General features: G+C 47.4%; 1 protein-coding gene across 2 annotated transcripts; it reads right to left on the reverse strand.

The window, feature by feature from the left end:
• Window positions 1–616: 616 nt before the first annotated feature.
• ZNF512 (zinc finger protein 512) lies at window positions 617–21,320 on the reverse strand. 2 transcript variants are annotated; one of them, XM_036405213.2, is made up of 14 exons: window positions 21,224–21,319; window positions 18,709–18,767; window positions 17,261–17,460; window positions 15,432–15,521; window positions 11,911–11,994; window positions 10,621–10,745; window positions 10,133–10,219; window positions 7,820–7,918; window positions 7,235–7,402; window positions 6,433–6,624; window positions 5,678–5,779; window positions 4,111–4,173; window positions 3,425–3,523; window positions 617–2,977 (listed from the first exon to the last, which is right to left on the reverse strand). In XM_036405213.2, the coding sequence occupies exons 1-14, from the start codon at window positions 21,251–21,253 to the stop codon at window positions 2,654–2,656; spliced, it is 1,722 nt and encodes a 573-aa protein (XP_036261106.1). In that variant the 5' UTR covers window positions 21,254–21,319; the 3' UTR covers window positions 617–2,653. The 2 variants fall into 2 exon arrangements, with proteins under 2 accessions (XP_036261106.1, XP_054374064.1); XM_054518089.1 differs by lacking the exon at window positions 15,432–15,521 and having other exon boundaries at window positions 21,224–21,320.
• Window positions 21,321–21,458: the final 138 nt, after the last annotated feature.

Here is a 21,458-nt window from a genome sequence, read left to right on the forward strand (position 1 = left end):
GGGAATCCATAGATGGCGAGCAGCCTGGGGGACAGACAAGGTCCTAGGGATAACGAAACTGGGCTGACACAATCTGGCCCCGTGCTCTGGCAGCCCAGGAAGCACCAGGGTCCGGGGCTGCCTCTGCAGCAGCGAGCACAGCAGGTGAGGTGAGGGAGGTGGTTCTGCCTCCCTGCTGGATCCCCTGCCCTCAGAGCACAGCAGCACAGCTGCCCTGGCCCCACTGCAGCAGCATGCAGCAGCACAGCTGCCATGGCCCCACTGCAGCAGCATGCAGGAGCACAGCTGCCCTGGCCCCACTGCAGCAGGGTGCAGCAGCACAGCTGCCCTGGCCCCACTGCAGCAGCATGCAGGAGCTCCAGGACAGAGCTCTCTCCTCACAAACCATGCACTGGCAGCAGTGCCACCAGCTCATACCAGCTTGAGCCAATCCCACAATCTGCTGCTGTGCTGATGACACGGATGGAACCTGGGAGAATGCTTTTTTCCATGTGCCATGTTATGTGGAGAGTACGTCACTGAAGTATCTACAAAACCCAAGTGGTCACAAAGTATTCATGTCTAGAGAGCAGGTCTAGTTAGTAACTCGTAAATGACAGGAAACAGGACTCTAGACTGAAAACCACTATGAAAAACCTTCTTTAATTCCTGGCTTTATTGTACTCAGTGGGAATGCAGTGAACATTTGCTCCAAGTACAGCACTGTGGAGTTCTGAAGAGAAACCACAAACACAGCTGAACAGCACCAGAGCATGCAGGGCAACCCTGCAGGACAGCCCTGCAGCAGGACAGACAGCCCTGCAGGTAGGACAGACAGCCCTGCAGCAGGACACACAGCCCTGCAGCAGGCTGGGCTGTGCTGGGGGAGGAGGGATGGCACCAAGAACACCACACAGCAAACAGACAAGAAACCACATTGTCGCATTGGTGACATTTTATTTTGTTCTCTTCTGATCTTGCCCATCTCACTGCAGACTCTGCACGCCCTGCACGGTCTCCAAATCTGCTTTCAGCACAGCACCTGCAAACGCAGCAGACCCTGGTTCCAAAGGCAGTTCTGGAGAGCCCCTCAGCCCTGCAGTATCCCCCACTGTCAGAACGATGGGATCGTGCTGGTACTGACACACAGGTACAAACCTGCCTGCTCCCCACACACTGCCATGCCTTCCCTGGGAATCTCAGCACCAGCAACTTTGTCCAACAGTGCAAATTTTGCAATTTTCTGGTATGGTGGGTCTTTGGATGACAAAGTCTGGAGAACTCATTCTTTAAAAACCAGGACTGCCTGTGCTAGTGCTTCCTGCTCGCTTCTGTGACATCTGCTGCATTCAGACACTGCACAGGGTGCCCAGGGAGGCTTGGATGCCCAAGCCCTGGCAGTGCTCAAAGCCAGGCTGGATAAGGCCTGGAGCAACCTGCCCTAGTGGGACGTGTCCCTGCTCCTGGCAGCAGGGGGTGAGACTAAATGATCTTTAAGGTCCATTCCAAACCCTTAACACTCTATGATTTATAGAGACAGGAAGATATTATTCCTTATGATCCAGAGACAATGCCAACAGCATGACTTAAAATGGTGACCCCTCTTCTTTTAACCTTTTCTACACAGGGAAGCCACTGCTATTATAGCTCATTTGCACAGAGAGGCGATGCTGAAAAGAAACAGGTTATGTAAGACAATGAAGGGGGGGATCTGCAGAGCAGGGGGAAAAGACACTGTGGGAGCACTGGCATGACAAAGAACCACATGCTGGCAAGGCAGCCTCGTGGAGCCTGGTCCCAGCACTGCAGGCTGCTCATGTAGGGATGCATGGGATGCTCCCAGGTGAGCACAGAACAGGTGGGCTTCAGAGGGCACACAAAGGCCACCTCAGTACATCATTACCAAGGTCTCTAAAAGGCTGGTGAATCTCCAAAGGCTTGAGAGCATTCAGCTGTTGCAGCACTGGAAGACTTTCTACACATGTTTAATGTCCAACATTACAGGAGACAGATGCAGGAGGAACAGTGGGTTCCTGACAAGGGTAATAATCATCTTCCATCCCTTCCAAGTCTGGTGCTGTCTGGTGCTGAGCCTAAACGCTGGGGTATGAAATAGAGCTTTGTGCAACAGGATACAGCAAATACTGAGAAGGTCTCTTTTGTGGCAGCCTTGCTGACAACGGACAGGAGAGTGACAGGGCAAGCCAGAGTCCTTGCATTCTGCACAGCACTGTTCTCATGTTCAGTGTGGGTGCATTCTGTGCAAGAAAGGATTTCCCCGCTGAAGAGTCCTAAACATTGTGCTAGTCAGTTCCTTTTGAGAAGAACTGTAAAAAAGAACCCTGATCTCACACATCAGAGGAAGATGACAAAACAGACACTTGCTGTACTGGAAACCACTATACAAGCAACTAGTATGACCAAACTGAGGCTGCAACCAGAGCAGGAATCACACTGAGCACACTGTGAGTGCCACTGTCCAAAGGAACTCCACTGGCAGAAGCAGCCTCTGCACCACAGCTTTGGTTTGAATTCCTCATGACTGACCAGATGTTTCAGTGTCAAAGTCACCTGTAGAACTGAGGCACAGTCCCAAAGACATTCAGCTGCTTATATTAGTGCTGTGGGTTATGAGCCTGACAGAAGTGAGGCTTGTAGCTGAAAAGCTTTAGGATTACTCCTTCTCATCTTCTACGGATTTACTTCGGCCTCGCTTGCGGCCGGTTTTTGGAACTTCAGCTTTCTGTGCAACTTGGGGTGCCCCCTCCTCACTGCTCGCGCTCCTGGTGTCTGCTCGTGGTGGACGACCTCTCTTACTCCTCCTCATTTTATCAGCTCCAGCAGCAGGGAGCTTCTTGGCAGCCAGGCTGCCAGATCTCTTCTTTTTGCCCCTGCTCAAAGGACGTTTCTTCCGTTGCTTCTTCTGCTCTTCCCTTTGGCGAATCTTCATTAGCTTCTGAAAGCTTTTGGTGGTCGTTGTGTTCACATCAAACCAGTCCTGCAGGTTTAGAAAGCAACAGGTTGGTACTGATCGTGGTGGAAATACCAAATAAAGCCTATCATGGCTTACAGTATAGCTGCCTTGTGGGACAAGGTTTCCCTGAAAGGTAAGATCTGGAAAGACAACTGTCTAACAGCACTCTGTTCTTTGATGTGCCTCCTTAGGTGTCACTGTGTCTCAGAGGATTCAGATTTGATTTGACATTTGCTTAGTTAAAGGAACAGGAAATGCTGCAGAGCTGAACAGAGCAGAAGCAGCTTGGGACAAGGCATGTGACACGACACAACACTTACTCCCCAGACTAACACATAAGACCAGCTAAGTTTAATGACCCTGTTCCCAACAGTAAGCAAGGAAAAAGTAAAACATGGCAGCATTTTCTTCTTCAGACACTCTCCCCACCTCCAGCATTCTGAGTTTGAGGTTCCACTCTGCCTGCCTTACCTCAGCGTGCACAGAGTTGATGTGATACTTGACCCCACTCTCTGAAGTGAACTCCTTCTCACACAGGAGACACTTGTATTTACCAGCCACAAAGTCTCCCTGGCACCAAAACAAACAAACAAACAAACAAACAAAATTCCATCAGGAGTTGCTGGACCAGGAGGCTGATAAACCTATAGATTTCATTTAAATCTTGCTCAGATAGAACCCAGCAATAAAAACTAGAAGCTGTCATCCATAGCAGACATCTTCAGCTACGGCAGCACTGCCATGAGTGAGCAGCTGTACCCGTGAAGCACAGAACTGCTCTCTGAGATGCCATAAGGTCTCCAGCAGTGCACCTGAGATCAGGAAAAGCTGCTCTTGTAGCTGTGAACCTACAGGTGGAACTGCTGTGTCATTACAAGGAATGCAGCAAGGGGCTTGCTCCTGTGTCATTACAAGGAATGCAGCAAGGGGCTTGCTCCTGCTCTCAAGTATTGTGTATTTTACAATGGCAACACCCTTAGCACACAGGGGAGCACCCAAACTGGCAGCTGGAATGAGGTGATCTTTAAGAGTCCCTCCAACCCAAACCATTCCATGAATCCATGAACTTGTGAGGATCTCAGATCAGCAGATGGCAGGACAAGAGCTTGAGCAAAGGTTATCAGAGGGACATGGACATTAAGAGGAAGGTTACCAACCAAGGTACATGTGCCAAGGTGAGACTTGAGTCCTGAGACACTGCCATACACAGATTCACAACCCTGAAAAAGTAGAAAAAACACATGTGAACTACATGCTAGCAAGAAATCACTTCTTCCTGGACAATAAAGCATTATTTTGTCTGGAGGCCAATCCCAAAAGTGCAAAAGAGAGGTAGAGGGAGGCAGATACCAATCCTCCACAGCCAGAAAGCTTCTGGTAAAAAGACCATTAGAAGAGTACCTCAGTATTTATATTTCCAGTTTCTGAGCACGTTTGGACATAAAAAAAGAGACCCCTGCAACAGTTACTCTCATACTCTATCAACAGCCTGACTAAAATGACAGTTTGCTTTCTGCCTGAAGTGCAACAGAGAAAAATTTCAAGTGGAGCACACACAAGACACTTCTCCCTCGTGCACTGCTCATGTCTCTGGCACAGAGCAGGAGCACAGCACCCCATAGCCCTGATCTCAGCAGCTTCAGAGGCCTGGCCCATGGGGAGCTCCAGGCACCAGCCCTGGGGTACCACGCTGTGCTCAGCCCTCAGCCCAGGGCCCACAACAGGAGGCAGAAGCAGGACAGGCTGCTGGGTCACTGCCTGGTGACACAGCACAGCTGCTCTCTGCACACTCTCCACAGACAACAGGGCTGCAATTCTGACCTTGGAAATGATGCCAGCCTGAATACTGGGGAGAAAGTGCTGGGGGTAGGGTAGGGGAGGGCACGGGGAAGGCACCATCTGCACACCAAACCCAGAGGGCAGCTGCCACAGCTCCTTGGCTCTCTGACAGCAACCACCACATGAAGATGTCCACCACCTCCACCAGTGGGGCCATTTGATCCCATTGGATCTGACTGGTGATTGTTGTAGGGCATTGTGGAAAACCAAGTTTTCCAGTCCAAGGGGTCCAAGAGAGCCAGAGAGGGACTTAGGACAAGGACCTGGAATGACAGGACAAGGGGCAATGGCTTCCCACTGCCAGAGGGCAGGACTGGATGGGATACTGGGAAGGAATCCTTCCCTGTCAGGGGGCTGAGGCCCTGGCAGAGGTTCCAGAGAAGCTGTGGTCGCCCCATGCTTGGAAATGCTCAAGGCCAGGTTGAAAAGACCTTAAAGCTGGTCTAGTAGAAAACTTTAGTGCTGTCCCAGACAAAGTCTCCTCACTCTTGTATTTCCAACTCTACTCCTTCCTTCTGTGAATAGATTTAGATAGAAAGGCAGAGGCCTGTCATTTTTCCACTATTCAAACCTCCAAATGGACCAACTGCCCACCTGGATGAGAAAACTGTACCAGCCTGACACCAAGTTACTGGCTCTCAGGTGTTCACACACATTCCCAAAAGGATCAACCCAGGGCACTTTGATGCAAAAGACAAAAGGAGCATCCCCAGACATCCCCAAGACTAAACAGGGCCTTGATTACACTGAACAACCATACTGAGATGGAGCAGGATTTGTCTCCCACAGAGAGACCAACTGCACTTTCAGGGTTGTGGGAAGCTGTTGGCTCATACAGACTTGAAATCTATCCCCTCTGGGGCGTCAGAAACAGTTAAGGATTACCTGATTTGGGCAGTGGACTCTTCGGTACATCTTTATCTCCGTTTTCCATTTGCACAGCACATCTTGACTAAATGTGGGCAGTCCAGGACGAGTGTATTTCAGCTGAGACAAAGATGGAATTGAGAGCTGGAAGTAATGCTGGCTATGCAGAATTTCCTCCTCTAGGCCAAGACAGAAGTGCTTTCTCTTCTCCTACTCTAACAGGCAAACTCCCAATAATCAATGTTCTCTTGTCTCACCAACCCTCTAGAAACATAACTGAATCTGGAAAACCCCACAATATCAGAATCTGAAACCTCCCATTGCCTTGACTACAATTGCTCTAAATGTCCTTACTCTGCTGAGATCCATTGTTTTCCTTTGGCTTTCACTCACAGCCTAAAGGACACTACTGGAAACTCTGAAATCTAAAGCACTGTGAAATAGCACAGCATGTATCAGAGACTGGAAGGATTGCTGGGGCCTTACAGCATGGCAGGAGTGATCTGAGCCTATGACAGCCCCTGTTCCTTGTGCCCCCTGGGAATTCCAGCAACAGGACTCTACAGTGATTACAGCCTGCCTGAACAAACAGTGCAGCACAGCAACTGCTGCTGCAGAAATACTGTGAGAGAGAGAGAGAGAGAGCAGAACCCAGTCCCCACACAGCACACTGCTTTCCACGTGCCATAAACACGGGGCAGGAGCCAGTACAAGACTCATTACATGTGGAGGTATAAACTTGAACCCCATAGAGCATTTTTAAGGCCTTATACCTTCCGGTCATCTGGAATCAAGTCCTGCAGAACTTTTCTTTTGGGCCACTCTTTGGCCAGCTCTTCTCCTGCCAGCTCATGGAGATAGTAGATTGCCACTTTTGCAGATCTCCTCTGAACTCTGCCTGCACTGTTTTGCTCCCGTTTCATTTCCTTCAGGTTCTCTGTTCTCTCCTCATGGAGGAAAGTGACCTGCAATGAAGGCCCAAAAAGGTGAGTCTCTTTCACTACTTCCTATTTCAGTTACACTAAATACTGGGAATAAATGTTTTGCCAGACTCCTCATAAACAGGCTGCATCAGCTATGGTTTACTGTCACAGACACAGGACAGAAGTGCATCCCATTGGTCAGACAGACCCCCAGAGCTGCTCACAGGGATCACAGCAGTGAGGCTCCAGCAGAGAGCTTCATGCAGTTGCTAGTCTTGAAAGGTATTCCATCATTCACTGGAAAATCCTCATGGACAACAAGACTGCCTGTTCTGCTCCAATGGTGAGTCTTTTGAGAGCAAAGGAAAGCATCTCACAAGTTATGTTAGCATCACTCTTTCATGGAGCCAAAGTCAGGTGATTTTCTGCTGCATGCTGATTTACTATTAAAAACTTCATCCTAGTCACAGACAAGCAACAGCTGCTGCTAGAAGGTAACTATCAAGGACAAAATAATCCAGGGGCAGGAAAAATGCAAACATTTGTGGTCTGTAATTACCCAACAAAGTAGTAGACAAAGCCTACATGTGTCTGAAGCCTGAGTGGCTGAAGTCCCACCCCAGTCCCTGATCCCACTGCAGGGTGCACTCACTGGCCCATGCTTCGATCGCAGGTGGTAGACAAGTCCTGCCTTTGATCTGTACGCTTTCCCACAGTGATGGCACTTCATAGCCATTTTCTCCAGCTCAGAAGCAGCCTTCCCACATTTTTTAATATGATATAGGTATCCCATTATGCTGGTGAAGCTGCCTGTGCAGCCCTGTCAACACAAAAGGAAAATACATGGAAGAAAACCATTCTTCAAGGGATTCCACCCCCAGTGTGAACAGGATCCACAGTTTGCTGACCAAAGTACTAGCACTCATCTTGACAGAGCAGAGACAGGCAGGTAGGAAACTTTAATGTTTGTCTATTCAGACAGACAACATCTGCAACAAAGAATTGGCATTGAAATGACAATTAAAGGTCTTTTGTAACCCAAACCATTCTGATTCTATGCTACTCTGCCTTAAAAGCATAGCTGGGATCTTGAAGCAAATCTTGCTTTGGCCAGCACCAGAGCACACTCTACAGCACTCTCACGTTCCATGTCTATGCATAGAACACTGCTGTTTAATCGACACTGCTGTTTAATTGACACTGCTGTTTAATTGATGCTTTGCACAATGCAGCTTACCTCCCTTGCACACTTCAGTTTTCCCATTCGCTTCAAGACCTTCCGAAGGCGCTCTCGCTCAAGCTGCTCATCCACTTCTTCTCCCTCCTTCATAATTGGCTAAAGCACAGCAGAAAGATGAATGAAAAACACAGGATGCTCAGCATTTACAGTTCTCCTCACAGGGGAATTCACTACTCACACTGGGGCAGGAAAGCTTCTAAAATAATTAAATCTCTGCAACTTAATGGTTTTACAGACACATATTTACTATAATGATGACTTTCTGTATCTCTGCTGGTTTTGCTGGGGTGACAGCTGGTGTGGGGCTGTGTTTTGGATCTGCGCTGAGAACTGGGCTGATAGCTCAGAGATGGTTTTGCTGTTGCTGAGCAGCCCCTGCACAGTGAGTGCTAAGGGCTTTTCTCGTGCTGCTCTGCCAGAGTGGCCTGGAGGGGCATGAGCAGCTGGGAGGAGACATGTCTGGGACAGCCAACCCCAACTGACCACGAGGATACTGCAGAGCACACTGCCAACCCCAACTGACCAACTGACCACGAGGATACTGCAGAGCACACTGCCCACCCCAACTGACCAAGTGACCACAAGGATACTGCAGAGCACACTGCCCACCCCAACTGACCAAGTGACCACAAGGATACTGCAGAGCATCCAACTGACCACGAGGATACTGCAGAGCATCCAACTGACCACGAGGACATTGCAGAGCACACTGCCAACCCCAACTGACCACGAGGATATTGCAGAGCATAAACTACCATGCTCAGCATGTAAAGCTGGGGAAAGGAGAAGGAAGGGCAGATGTTCAAAGTGGTGGCATTTGCTGTACCAAGCTACCACTATGTGTGATGAAGCCCTGTGGTCCTGGAGACGCCTGGACCTTCCTACCAAAGTGGTGAATGAATTCCTTGTTTTGCTTTGCTTGTGTGCTTTATCTATTGAACTGTCTTTATCTCAGCACATGAGTTTTCTCACTTTGATTCTCTCCCCCATCCTGTAGGTGAGGGAGAGAGTGAAGGGCTGTATGGGGCTTGGCTGCTGACTGGGGTTAAACCAAAGAGGAATTATCTTTAAAAGGAGTAAACTGACAGAAAATTATGCATCTTAAACATTTACTGGTCCTACTGTTTCCACAAAGCCTGACTAAGGTGAAGTAGACTGCTTGTAACAATTACTCATCTGTGCAGAATTACAGCTCAAATCCCTTATTCTCTCTCTGATGGTTACTGTATATTATTTACTACTTTACCTAATATTACACCTAGACTGAGTAAAAAGATAGAACTCAGTGACAGACCTAATTCTTAGGGCCAGAACATGATCCCTGGCCTGATTCATTTACTAATATAGCTCTAGGTTCAGAAACTGCAGTACTGGGAATCGCGCAAAAAATTCAGAGTGAATTATCTGAACTTTACACAAACTTCCAAATGACCTTTTCAAAAGTTCTAAATCTTCACAGCTACAACAGGAGACATTGCCTTCTTTAAAGTAAGAGCAAAGAGGAAAACCAGATTGTAGTATTAGTAGTAATCTAGTGTTAGATTAGGATTTTTAAAGTAAAGAGAGATGAGAACTAATTGCTGCTTCTGCTATTTTACCTCAAATCTAGTCTGCTCTGGATGAAGAAAAACTTCCTCCTTTCTAGCAAAGGATTCAAAATTGCGGCCTAATATTTTTCCTTCTGATTGGGAATGCCTTTTATGTGTGACTTATTACCAGCCTAAACAGAAATTCATCCCTCGTTCTATGATGTTGCATGCCTACCATCTCTGGTAACATTCTACTGTTTTTCAGATGTCAAGTCTCACTGGAAAAATAATAGTTCAACTAGATTTGGACAGCTAGAACACTGGAAAAAAGCACTCCATGTTCTGTGTCTGTGTGTAGCAGGAAAGGACCAAAGCCTGCTCTATGTCTGTGTGTAGCAGGAAAGGACCAAAGCCTGCTCTGCCTGTGTCTGTGTGTAGCAGGAAAGGACCAAAGCCTGCCCTGCCTGTGTCTGTGTGTAGCAGGAAAGGACCAAAGCCTGCCCTGCCTGTGTCTGTGTGTAGCAGGAAAGGACCAAAGCCTGTTCTATGTCTGTGTGTAGCAGGAAAGGACCAAAGCCTGCTCTGCCTGTGTCTGTGTGTAGCAGGAAAGGACCAAAGCCTGCCCTGCCTGTGTCTGTGTACCAGGAAAGGGCCAAAGCCTGTTCTATGTCTGTGTGTAGCAGGAAAGGACCAAAGCCTGCTCTGCCTGTGTCTGTGTGTAGCAGGAAAGCCAAAGCCTGCTCTGCCTGTAGGAGTTTCAGATGCTCAGCAGCTGTGTTACCTGATTGTTATGGTCTGCCATGACATGGTATTTCATCCCTGCTAAAGACTTCAGCTGCTTCCCGCAGTGCTGACACGTGAACATTTCCTAGAAATAAACAAGGAAATTAATTCCTAGAAATTAAACAAATAAACAAGGTGCATTTAACTGTAAATTAACCAAAGCAATGGATAACTCTGGGGAAAAGGAGCAGGAGAGCAGAACAATTTATTTGGGCCTGGTAACTCTCTTCAAAGAACTGATTTTACGGAGTGTAAAATCCAGTGGAACAATGAAATAACTACACCTCTGTTCACTAACCCAAACCTCCTGCAAAAGGCTGGGCAAGAAGCACCAATGACTGTTCTTACAGACGTGTAAGGGACTCTCGCTAAGGGACATGGTGATGAGATGAAACTGGTTTTAAATACAACACAAAACAGGCAGGTATTTCTATCAGTAAGCTGAAGAGGAGTAAAGAAACCCTTGCTCATCTCTTGTGTTCTTACCTTCCTGCAATTCAGCATATGTTTCTTCAGCCCTTCTACAGTCTTCCTCACCACAGCCCGGCACGTGGGACAGGTAACTCGGCCTTTGTCCTGAATCTCTAGAGACCACTGTTCTTCCATACTACCTGTCAAAACACAACGTTTAGAACACAAGCGCTAACACAACATCTTTTTTGTTTCCTCCTTCAATGTGCGCAGTGAACCCTAAAAAGAAACAGGTCACATGCTCCCAAACCTGTGTCCACCTGCACCTCAACATGTGCAGCTCCTCTACAGCTCCAGGTATGGACTGTCACAAGGCACACAGCACTCACTGACAAGGAGCATTTTACAAACACCCTTGGATTTCCATCCTCTTGTAAGGTGTGTTCTTCTACCTGACCAGTGCTAGAAGACCTAATCCTCAGGGCCAGAACATATCCCTCTGTTAATTTCTGTCACACAATTAGTTTAGCATGCTGAGTAAACTTTTCTTTTGGCCAAAGTGTTTTCATAGTAAAAGCAGTCACAGACCACCAGGGCAAGTTACTCAAGAGCCAGGGAAAAGCACCCTGTGTGGCATGGTTTTCAGTTTCTGGCCTCTTTATGAAATCCCAAGCAGAAGTCTGGCATAATCCACAAGAATTATAAACTACTGAAATGGGTTCTAGGAAGAAAGTGGTTTAGCAGCCATCTGCCTGAATTCTTACCTAACAAGATCCACAGCCTCTCTCTCCTCTTTTCCCAATAATAACAGACCCAGGCTGTCCCTCTCCTGGGGAAAAGTTTGTGAATCAAACAGCACTTGGTAGAAAACTGGGGTGTTTAATGAGTGCTGTAATTTACAAACACCAAGTTATTCCACTCACTGAATCAAGGCTAATTTTATTTTTCTAGGACAGATTGCTTGGGTCTCTGGCTCCCAGGATAGGTGATCTGGCAGCAACAGCTACGGAGTTTTTCCTGCAAACATATTCTGCTGAGTAAAAACGATAAATATTTTAATGAGTTTAATAATGCAACTATTTTAACAGGCTTTTGTTCAGTTCAAAAAGTGATTCCTCTTTCACCGTTACATTCTGCAATAGCCAAAGCACGTGGAGCTACACTCAGGCAGTGTGCAGTCCTTTCAGTCCTACTCTGCAGTACTGACACAGTGCCAGGCCAGCAGCCAGCTCCTCCCTGCCAATAGTACAGTGATCTGCTGAATGGGAACACCAGAAGCACAGCTGTTGCTCAGATTCAAATCCTGGAATCACATTTCTCTTTTATCTGCTTCATGAGCAACTCTTAGCTACTGCCTCTTCTTACCTGCGTCATAGGTTTCTGGCTCTTTCTGAACACTGTGGTGTTTCGTTCTGGAGTTTTGTTTTGTTCCAGTTTGCTGGTTTTTCCCTGTTATAACACAAACAAGACAAGCCAGAATAGTCAGTTCTGCTAGCTTTGTTACAATAAAAACCAGATTTTTTTGCTAGAAGGCTGCTATTTAGTCTGCTGTCTCAAAGTTATTCAGAAATGTTCAATGCTTTTTTTTTAAAGCAATGTCAAGGTTATGTTTCCTACTCAATTTCAAGATCTATTTATAGTGGCAGGCATTAGTCCCACTCAAACACTTGTAAGTTCCAAGCTCAAGGGATGTGAACTCTTCACACTGACATATCCTCTGTGCAGTTTGGCTGAGTCTATCTGATGATAACCATGGGGAGTCTCATTGCTCTACTCATTCCAGTCCTCTTCAGACTAAAAACCTCTTATTGTTTCAGCATGGGTTATGATGTTTGCTCTCATCTCCCTGTCCTCTTCAGTTGTCACACACACTTCCTGAACCGCAGTGCCTGTTCCTGGAAACAGCACTCCATGGTGACCCTGCATTAGAGCAAAAGAATTACTCCTAACATCTGCCTTCTTAAAGAACCACTCTGACACTGCCAGTCCCCAGTCAGCTTTTGATCTGCTATGGATCTTCAATCCTCTTCTGAAGCACTGGCTCCTGGGAGGCTGCTCGTTTTCAGCTGTGACAGTGTTTCTTCCCAAACAATATCATCTTTAATTTTATACTGTTCTCTGTTCTATTTTTAAATTGTTTCTCTGTTGTTGAGACCACTTTCACTTTTAGCCTTTTCTCCAGTACACTTGCTGTCACTTTCAGCTATGGGCTGTCTAGATCCTTTCAAGTCCTCGGTGACAGAAACAACAGTCAGAATTGAAAACAGGGACACTCCATGAACCGTCTTTCTACACTCCTATTTCACCGAGCTAGCAAACTCATTGGAGAAGGCTGTCAGGTTGATTTAAGCGTGACTGGCCCTGCATGAATCCATGATGACTACTCCAAATCCCCATCTTGTCCTTCATGTGTTTGGAAATGCTTTCCAGGATGATTCTCTCCATCAGCTTCCCAGGGACTGAGGTGAGGTAGACTGGCCAGTAGTTCCCCAGATCTTCTTTCTTTCTGTCCTTGAAGATACAATTGGTATTTTCTCTCTTCCAGCCTCCAAGAACATCTGCCAGTCGCCATCACCTTTCAAAGATAATCAAGAGTGGCCTCACAATGACATCAGCCAGCTCTCAGTGCACCCCGTCAGGCCCTACATGACTTAGAATCATAAATTGTTTAGGTTGGAAAAGCCCTCCAAGATCATCAAGTCCAACAGTTCCCCCAGCGCTGCCAAGGCCACTGCTAACCCATGTCCCCAAGTGCCACATCTACACACCCTTCAAATCCCTCCAGGGATGGGCACGGCACCACTGCTCTGGGCAGCTGTGCCAAGGCTGGACAGTCCTTTTGGGGCAAAACATTGCTCCCAGTTTCACATCTAAACCTGGTGCAATTTGAGGCCATTTCCCCTTCTCCTGTCACTTCCATGGAAGCAGAGCCTGACCCCCCCTATCAGGGAATTGTGCAGAGCCACAAGGTCCCCCCTGAGCTTCCTTTTCTCCAGGCTGAGCCCCTTCCCAGCTCCCTCAGCCTCTCCTGGGGCTCCATTCCCTTCCCAGTTCCATCCCCTTCCCTGGACACACTCCAGCCCCTGCAGGTCTCTCGTGTCAGGAGGGGCCCAGAGCTGCCCCCAGCCCTGGAGGTGCCCCAGCAGTGCCAGCACAGGGGACGGGCACTGCCCTGGCCCTGCTGCCACCCCAGAGCTGGCACAGCCCAGCAGCCACTGGCTGCCTCTTGCCCACCTGGGCTTCTGCTGAGCCATACTTGACCAACACTCACAGGGCTTTTTTCAGCTCCTCTGCTCCAGCCTGGAGTGCTTCATGGCGTTACAGTCACCCCAGGGCAGGGCCTGGCACCTGGCCTTGCTGACTCTCACACTGTTGGCCCTGGCCCATCATTCCAGCCTGTTCTGTTTCCTCTGCAGAGCCTTTCTGCTCTCTGGCAGATCCACATCCTAATCCACTTGGTGTCATCTTCAAACTTACTGAACGTGCACTCAGTCCTCTCATCCTGATCATCAATAAAGATATTAAACTGGACTGGCCAAGTACTGGGCCCTGGGGAAGAAAACTGGTGACCACCCCAGATGGATGTCACTCCCTGCTCCATGGCTCTCTGGGCCCAACCATCCAGCCAATTTTCCATCCAGCAAAGAGTGCATCTGTCCAAGCCATGAGCATCCAGTTTCTCCAGAAGAATGATGTGGGAAATGGTGTCAAAAGGCTCCACCAAAGTCCAGGTAAATAACATCCACACAGCCTTTCTCTCATGGGTTAAGTGCATCACCCTGTCATACAAGAACATCAGGGGAGTCAGGCAGTAGCTGCCATTCTGCCTGGGCCTGATCACCATGCTGTCCTGTAGATGCCCCACGACAGTACCCAAGACAATCTGCTTCAGGACCTTCCATGGCAGCAAGGCCAGAGCCACAAACATGTCTGTGGTTTCCATTCTGAGGATCCTCCTTCTGAGCCCTCCTGCAGATGGGTGTAACCCAGGCTAACCTCCAGTCTTCTCAGACCTTTCCACCTAACCAAGACTACAGGCAAATGATTGGGTAAATCCAGTTTAAGTGATCAAACTTAGATCTCTTTCACTGAGTGTTGGGCTTCCTTGTTCCAGACTTTCCCTCTGTCTGGTCTCAGGTTCCTAGGATTCCTGAAGGATTCCTTTAACTGATAGAGGCACATTGAGTACCTCAGCCTTTTCTGTGTCCTTTGTCACCAGCTCCCCTGCTCTGAGGAGCAGTGCACTCACAGCTTCCCTGGTCTTCCCTTTGCTGTTCATGTACTTGTAGAATCCTTTCTTATTGCTGTTCACATCCCTTGCCAGATTCAACTCCAGGCTGGCTTTGGCTTTCCTAACCTCATCCCTGCAAGACTGGACAGCAAATGTACACTTCTGTGTCACCTGCTCCTGCTTTCACCACTTGTACACCTTCCTTTGCACCTAATCACTGACTGACAAACCTTCTGAAGGAATGAAAGGCCTTTGGTGTCACACATTTCTCCCCTTGGTCTTTGTGGCAATAAATAAGTGTTTGGGTTTGACTTCCTCTTAACAAACCCATACTACTGTTATCAGCTACTCAATCTCCAGATGTTTACAAGCAATGTGTCCGATTATTTAGTCTATAATCCTTTGGGAAACTGAAATGATGCAGACTGGCCTATACTTCCCATCATTTCCTTCCTCCCTCCCTTTGTTGGACTTCTAAGACAGACTGAAATTAGATCACCTCCCACTGATGAAGCAGACACTAGTCAATGGCTTCTTAGAACAAAACATTCAGAATCAAAAACAGAGTTTGAAGACTCCAGAAGATGTCATTTGGGCAGGCAAGTCAAAGTACCTAATTAGTACCTAATTAGGAATTACAAGTTATTTGTATTACCCGAAATCTTCTGCTTCTTCTTGGGAGAGTCTTTAACATCTTTGCCTTCCCTTTGCTCAGATTTCCTCTTGCCTTTCAACAGTACTTCTCCTGATAAGTAAGAACAGATATGCTTCAGTCTCAGTATTCAGTCTGGATAACAGCTTTGAGTCTACTGCTGCCTCATCTTGTCCTTGTATTCAATACTTATTTAAAATTAAAAAAACAGTAGTTCTTGTGAGGTACCTGGGCACCAGTGAACTGGACACCACCTTCTCACACAGCAACACTTAGGCAGCCCATGGCCCACAGTACTGTGATACAGCAGGTATGGAAGAAACAGTGCCACAGCAGGGCCTGGAAAAATAATCCTCAGGAAAAGAGGCAGAAAGCAGTAGGTTATGTGATGGAAACCTCACCTGCACTCACACAAAAAGGAGCATACAGAAACTCACATAATATCATGCCTGCCCTGAATATTTCCAAGCCTATCAAAATCTTGTCTCCATGAATACAGGTGAGCACAGAAGCACAATGGTAGGCAGGGAACACCAATTATAGACTTAAACAAACAGATAGCTTCCTCCTGAGCCTGTCCCAGGAGACCCACAAGGATCAGTCAGTGAGAAGCCCTCTCTGAAGCCCCCTTTGGAAGGGGGAAACAGTGAGAAGGGAGAGCATGGTGTCACTGCCTAGGGTTATGTAGCACCTGGGATCTGAGTGGAGAACAATTCAGGATTACACAGGACTAGGATGATCAGGAATGCTATCAAAGGGGGGAAAGGGACAGAATTACCCAATTTGGAGTTGATCAAGTGTGGGAAAATAGAGGTGTAAGAGGATAGCAAAGAACACCTGCTCGTAAATAGGTGACTGGTCAGGATACAAATCCTGTCATGTCTGACACCAAGCAGGGTCTGTGAGTACGAGCCTGTCTGTAAAGAGTCTTCACCTGCCCCTGGCATGGCTCTACAGGCCTCAGGGGCCAGTGCATCCATGGCCCAGCAACTGAGGAGACTGGGATCCAAAGGTCAGGCACTGAGCAGATGGAGTGTACAAGGATGGAGGCTGCTGGTGCTGTTGGTGTGCATGCTGATCTGCGTGGCTCCTGTTTGTGTCTGTTGTGGGTCTGTGTTGTTCCTACAGGAATACTCAGTCTGGCCAGTGACTGCACCTGGGGTGTGCAGCTACAGCAATCTCACTTCTATCAAGCTATCAGATTTCCCTCTCTCCACAACAGAATAAAATACGGATCCTGACTTAGAGGTAAGAAGGAAGTGCATTAAAGAAGATTGAAGTTTTGACTCTCTGCCACACAAGAAGTTTGGAAAACAGCTCCTAGGCCAGGAAATCTGAATGTTCCTGCAACAACCTAAGACCCAAACTAGACATTTCAAATCAGAAAATTTTAACTGACAAATGTGAGAAAATGAAGACATCCTTAAAAAATAATAATCTACCAACCACAAAAGCTGTATCTAATCCCAAATACTACTGAATGGTCCCCTTTGCCACATCTTTAGTGTTGATGGTTCTATTTTTAAAGCTCTTCAAGCTTATTTCTGATATGATTGGTGTAACTCTTACCTCTTCTACAGATAAAACTGAGTTCAGGCACAGAATGATTACTTTAATAGACAAGGGACTCAAAAGGAACTGTATAATATCAGAGAACTGTACCTGTATTTGTGCAGTGGCAAAAGTTCATTTCTTCTATATAATACATGAGCAGCACTAGCAAGCTTGTAATTTTTGGCTAAATTGCAGCGTGTCTTTCATGAGCAAACTAATTTCTCACTGAAGAAACAGAGAGAAAATCAGTTTTGCCTTGGACCACCAGTGATAAATACCTTTTTTTTCTGAAGATTTGTTCACGCTGTTTTTCATTCCTCTCATTTCCAGCCAGTAAGCAGGCCTGCGAATGGTGCGCTTGCTCCGGGGCTCCGCACTGCCATTCACTGGGGAGGCAGGGGAGATGTTGGTGACTGTGTCGTCAGAGTCACTGCTCACTCCTACCACAGCAGCTTCCACCTCCTCAGGTGGCTTAGACCTGGAACACATCAAGTCAAATTCCTGTGTGTATGGATGCACACAATCACAATAAACGTGACAGACAACATCCTTCTCATCTTCCCAAGTATTCTAAAACTTAATATCACAATTCACCGAATCTCCAGAGTTTTAGGACCTGTAAAGTACCAGCAAGATAAAACACTGTCCTCAGTGTTGTTTTTCAGTACATCTTTTTGATAATGACATTAGTGAGATCTCAAGAGGAACAGAAAAAAATATTCCTCCTACCTCAAGCTTTCAACTTTAGAAGCAGGAGCAAGTGAATCCTAATTTAAAAATGTGCATTTATCCTTGGAATATAAGAATATTTCTGTAGCCCATCATTACAAAAGAGACATTTTCTATCCCACAAAGGGCAAGATCTCCTTCAGCCTCTACTCCCAGAATCAGGGCTGGCACTATGCAATTAAAGATTTCATGCCAGTAAGAATTTTAACTAGCGAGGCTTTCAGCAATGACGACAACCTTCCAACCTACAAATCACACTGCATTAAGACTACTTTAGACTAATCAGCAGCACTGATTTTTTTTCCTAGAGATCAGAGGGAACTTTGCTTCACTGTTCCAAAGTATTTCTCTCAGGCCTTGAAATGCCTGAACATCTACATTCCTGTACATGACAGGAAACTGAAGGAGGTGTCCAAGAAACACAGAGTATCTACTCTCTGGGCAAATACCGTTTACATGAAGAAGAAAGAAAGGGAACACAGACATTTTGCAATGTATCCCATTGCTACTACAATTACCAACTGAAATAAGAGGATCACTCGATTGAGTGATGACTGTGATGGCCACTCTGTCCATACTCTCAGCTGTGGAGCTCACCTTTAACACATCAATCCAGGAATTAACAAGGGGGGGATGCTGAGGGCACCAGGTCAGGTCATTACATACTGTGTTTCATGAGGTACAACAGAAGCATTGGGAGAGGATTTCTCAAACTAAAGTCTTAAAGTTGCAGTAACACCCAAAATACATACATTTCGGAGCACCATTTGGTTTTGGACTTAAAATATTTATCTTCATAATGCTGAAATCCTTTAAAAAAATAAACGAACGCTAATACACACTGAAGTGCCAGAAAAGCACTTTTCCTACAAACCAGTAAGTGAAGTCAGCTGAGACTCTCAACACATTAATTAAAATTGTTGCAGCTCTTAAAATTCAGAATATTCTCAGCTTTTTTCTTGCCTTCAATCAAACTAGACAAAAACCATTCACATACTTTTTATTTCCTAAGGACTTCTTGAGCTTCTGCTGTCTGTGATGTCCAGTCCTGGTGTCCTAAAAAGGAAGAACAATTCACATTAGCAGCATCATTTGTTTTCTTTTAGCATGTTTCACTATGCAGCCAAGCACAACCACCTGCACATCACTTTGAGGATGTGCATTCACCACTCTTTGAAAAATAAACCACTGTTTTCTGCAACTAGAAGAGCTTAACCTTTCCCACTCCAGCGGAACTGGACTGGAATCAAACCAGGGATGAGCCCCTCCACACCCCCCATATGAAACCTTTCCCCTGCAGTGGGATGTGGTGGAGTGTTCTTTGTCTCCAGTGCATTCACCCATATATGTTTTCTGCCTATATTTTATCACTTGATGACAAATATTTTAGATACTCATTTGCTAGCTTTTATACAGTACTTATTTTCCCTTAATGAAGTAATTCTTCCATTTACCCTGCCAAGAACCTTGTTTCCAGTCTCCTTCATGCCCTCCTTTTTATCTCACTTATCATACCCCATCAGCTGCCCAGATGTTCACGTTATCCACATCAAAGAATCCTTCTTCTTATTTAACAAAGATTTTTTTTGTCACTTATCAATTGCTGTGCTCCTATTAAGAGATGTAATTTAACACATCTTTGTAAAAGTATGTGTACAAGCCAGTTGAACATCTCATTTGCTGTAGGTTGCTCCTAGTGCATACACCTACCACCGCCTTCCTCCAAATACTAATGACTGAATGCCATTCTTCATTAGAAAACTCAGCACAAAACCAGTAGTTATACAGACTAGAAAATAAAAATCACAGCCCAGTGGAAGTATAAAGAATACCAAAACTGTAACCTAGGGAACAAAGGTAGTATTTTGCCATAAACAGAAACTGGCTAAGAAACTGGAAGAACCAAAAAAACCACAAAAAAACCAACAGCCAAAACAAACCAAAAAAATTCCAATGAAACAAAACAAGAAATTACAGACAAAAAAAGAAAACAGAAGAAAAAAAAGAAATTATGGCTAATTACCTATCTTCTTCATAGAAAAATGTGATTCACGCTATCAACCACGAGAGACACCCCAAGCACCAGTTAAGAAGTTCAGCAGCAGGCACTAACATCAATACACGAATGATTAAACTGTGCCTATGCCCTCCAGCCCCAGAGTCTCCTCATGGAAACCTTAGGGAAGCAGCAGGACAAAATTCACAACTGCTTGATCAAAGACTTCACAATCAAATCTTGCCTCCTTGGAAGTAAAGTCAATTGGATGTTTGTATTTGCATGATTTACACCCAAACAATAGCGTCAACAGCATTGTCTGCAAAATCTCTATGTGAGTGGAGAAGCAGCCTGAAGTTATGAAGTTATAATGATAAAAATGAATAAACAGGCAGGCAGAGTCTGCTCCAATTCACTGTCTTAATCTAGGATTAGAAGAACCGAAATGACAAATATGGCATGTGTATCAAGATTCATGGGGTTTTCATAACTAAAAAATTTTGCATAAGAGTGAAGATTACTATGAAGAACTTCGGTGGCAGTTAAGGATCTGGAATAAAAAAGGAGAGTGAAAATGATCTGTCAGGCTTTCCTCTCTGAGAAGTTAATAACAGCAATTATGAAGGAAACATCTATAGAAATTGGTGTTTAAGTTCTGCGTGTTTTTTCATTTATACATTTCCTACTTAAAAAACAGACACCTAATGTATGCAGGAATGCCCAACGGCTGGACATAAGGAAAACAGAAAAGTCACGTTCCTCGCATAGGTGAGAAAAAGTGAAACAGCGGCCCAGAGCCTGAAAAGAGGGGAATGGTGAATTCTGTGTGCCCGTGGACTGCGGGCATTCCGGTGAGCTGGAGCACGGGCTGGGGACAGGATCCAGCCGGCAGGACGGTGCACAAGCACAGCATCGATACTCCCCGAGGGGAGGAGCTGGAACGGGAACTGGAGGTGCCAGCAGGGACCACGGGCATCCTCAGGGCCCCGGCTGTCCCGCGAGGAGCGGGAGGGCTCGGTATCCTTTGGGGAACTCCCTGTTCCAGCCCCGCGTTCCCGTTCCCACCCGCACACTCCATCAGGCACGTCCTCCTGCAGCGAAGGCATTTCGGACAAAGCGCACCCCGGCGCCAGCAGCGCCCGCTCAGGGCTCCTGCCCGCCTCCAGGCCGAACAGAACCGGGCCCGGGCCCAGGCCCCCGGCGCCAGCAGCGCCCACTCAGGGCTCCTGCCTGCCTCCGGGCCGAACGGAATCGGGCCCGGCCCCAGGCCTGGCCTTCGGGCGGAGAGGGGCGGCTCCCGCCGCTGCTCCCCGGGTGTCCGGAGCGATCCCGCTCGCCGCCCGCTCAGGGCCGCTCACGGCGCCGGGCCAGGCCGCACAGCCCCACCAGCTGGCCGGGAAAGCCGGCTCGCTCCCGCCATCCCGACGTCGGAACCCATCACGCGGTGACCCGCGGAGCAGCCAGGCTCTCCGGGGCAGCCGCCGGTAGCATCGCTGAAAAGACTGCGGGCACTCACCGAGCCGCCGCCACCACTACCGCCCCGCATAGTGCCGGTGCCGCCGCCACGTCAGCGCCACGCCCGCACGCGCGGTCCCGCCCGCCGCTCCCGGCCGGCCCCGGCAGGGCCCCCAGCCCCGCCGCGCTGCCGCTGTTGTGGCGCGCCCGGGGCCGCGCCGGGGCGAGCAGCGCCGGGAGCCGCCCGGGGCCGCGCCGGGCCGAGCAGCGCAGGGAGGCCGCGCGGGCCCGCGGAG

Source organism: Molothrus ater, chromosome 32 (genome assembly GCF_012460135.2).
Source record: "Molothrus ater isolate BHLD 08-10-18 breed brown headed cowbird chromosome 32, BPBGC_Mater_1.1, whole genome shotgun sequence".
NCBI classification, from domain to species: Eukaryota; Metazoa; Chordata; class Aves; order Passeriformes; family Icteridae; genus Molothrus; species Molothrus ater.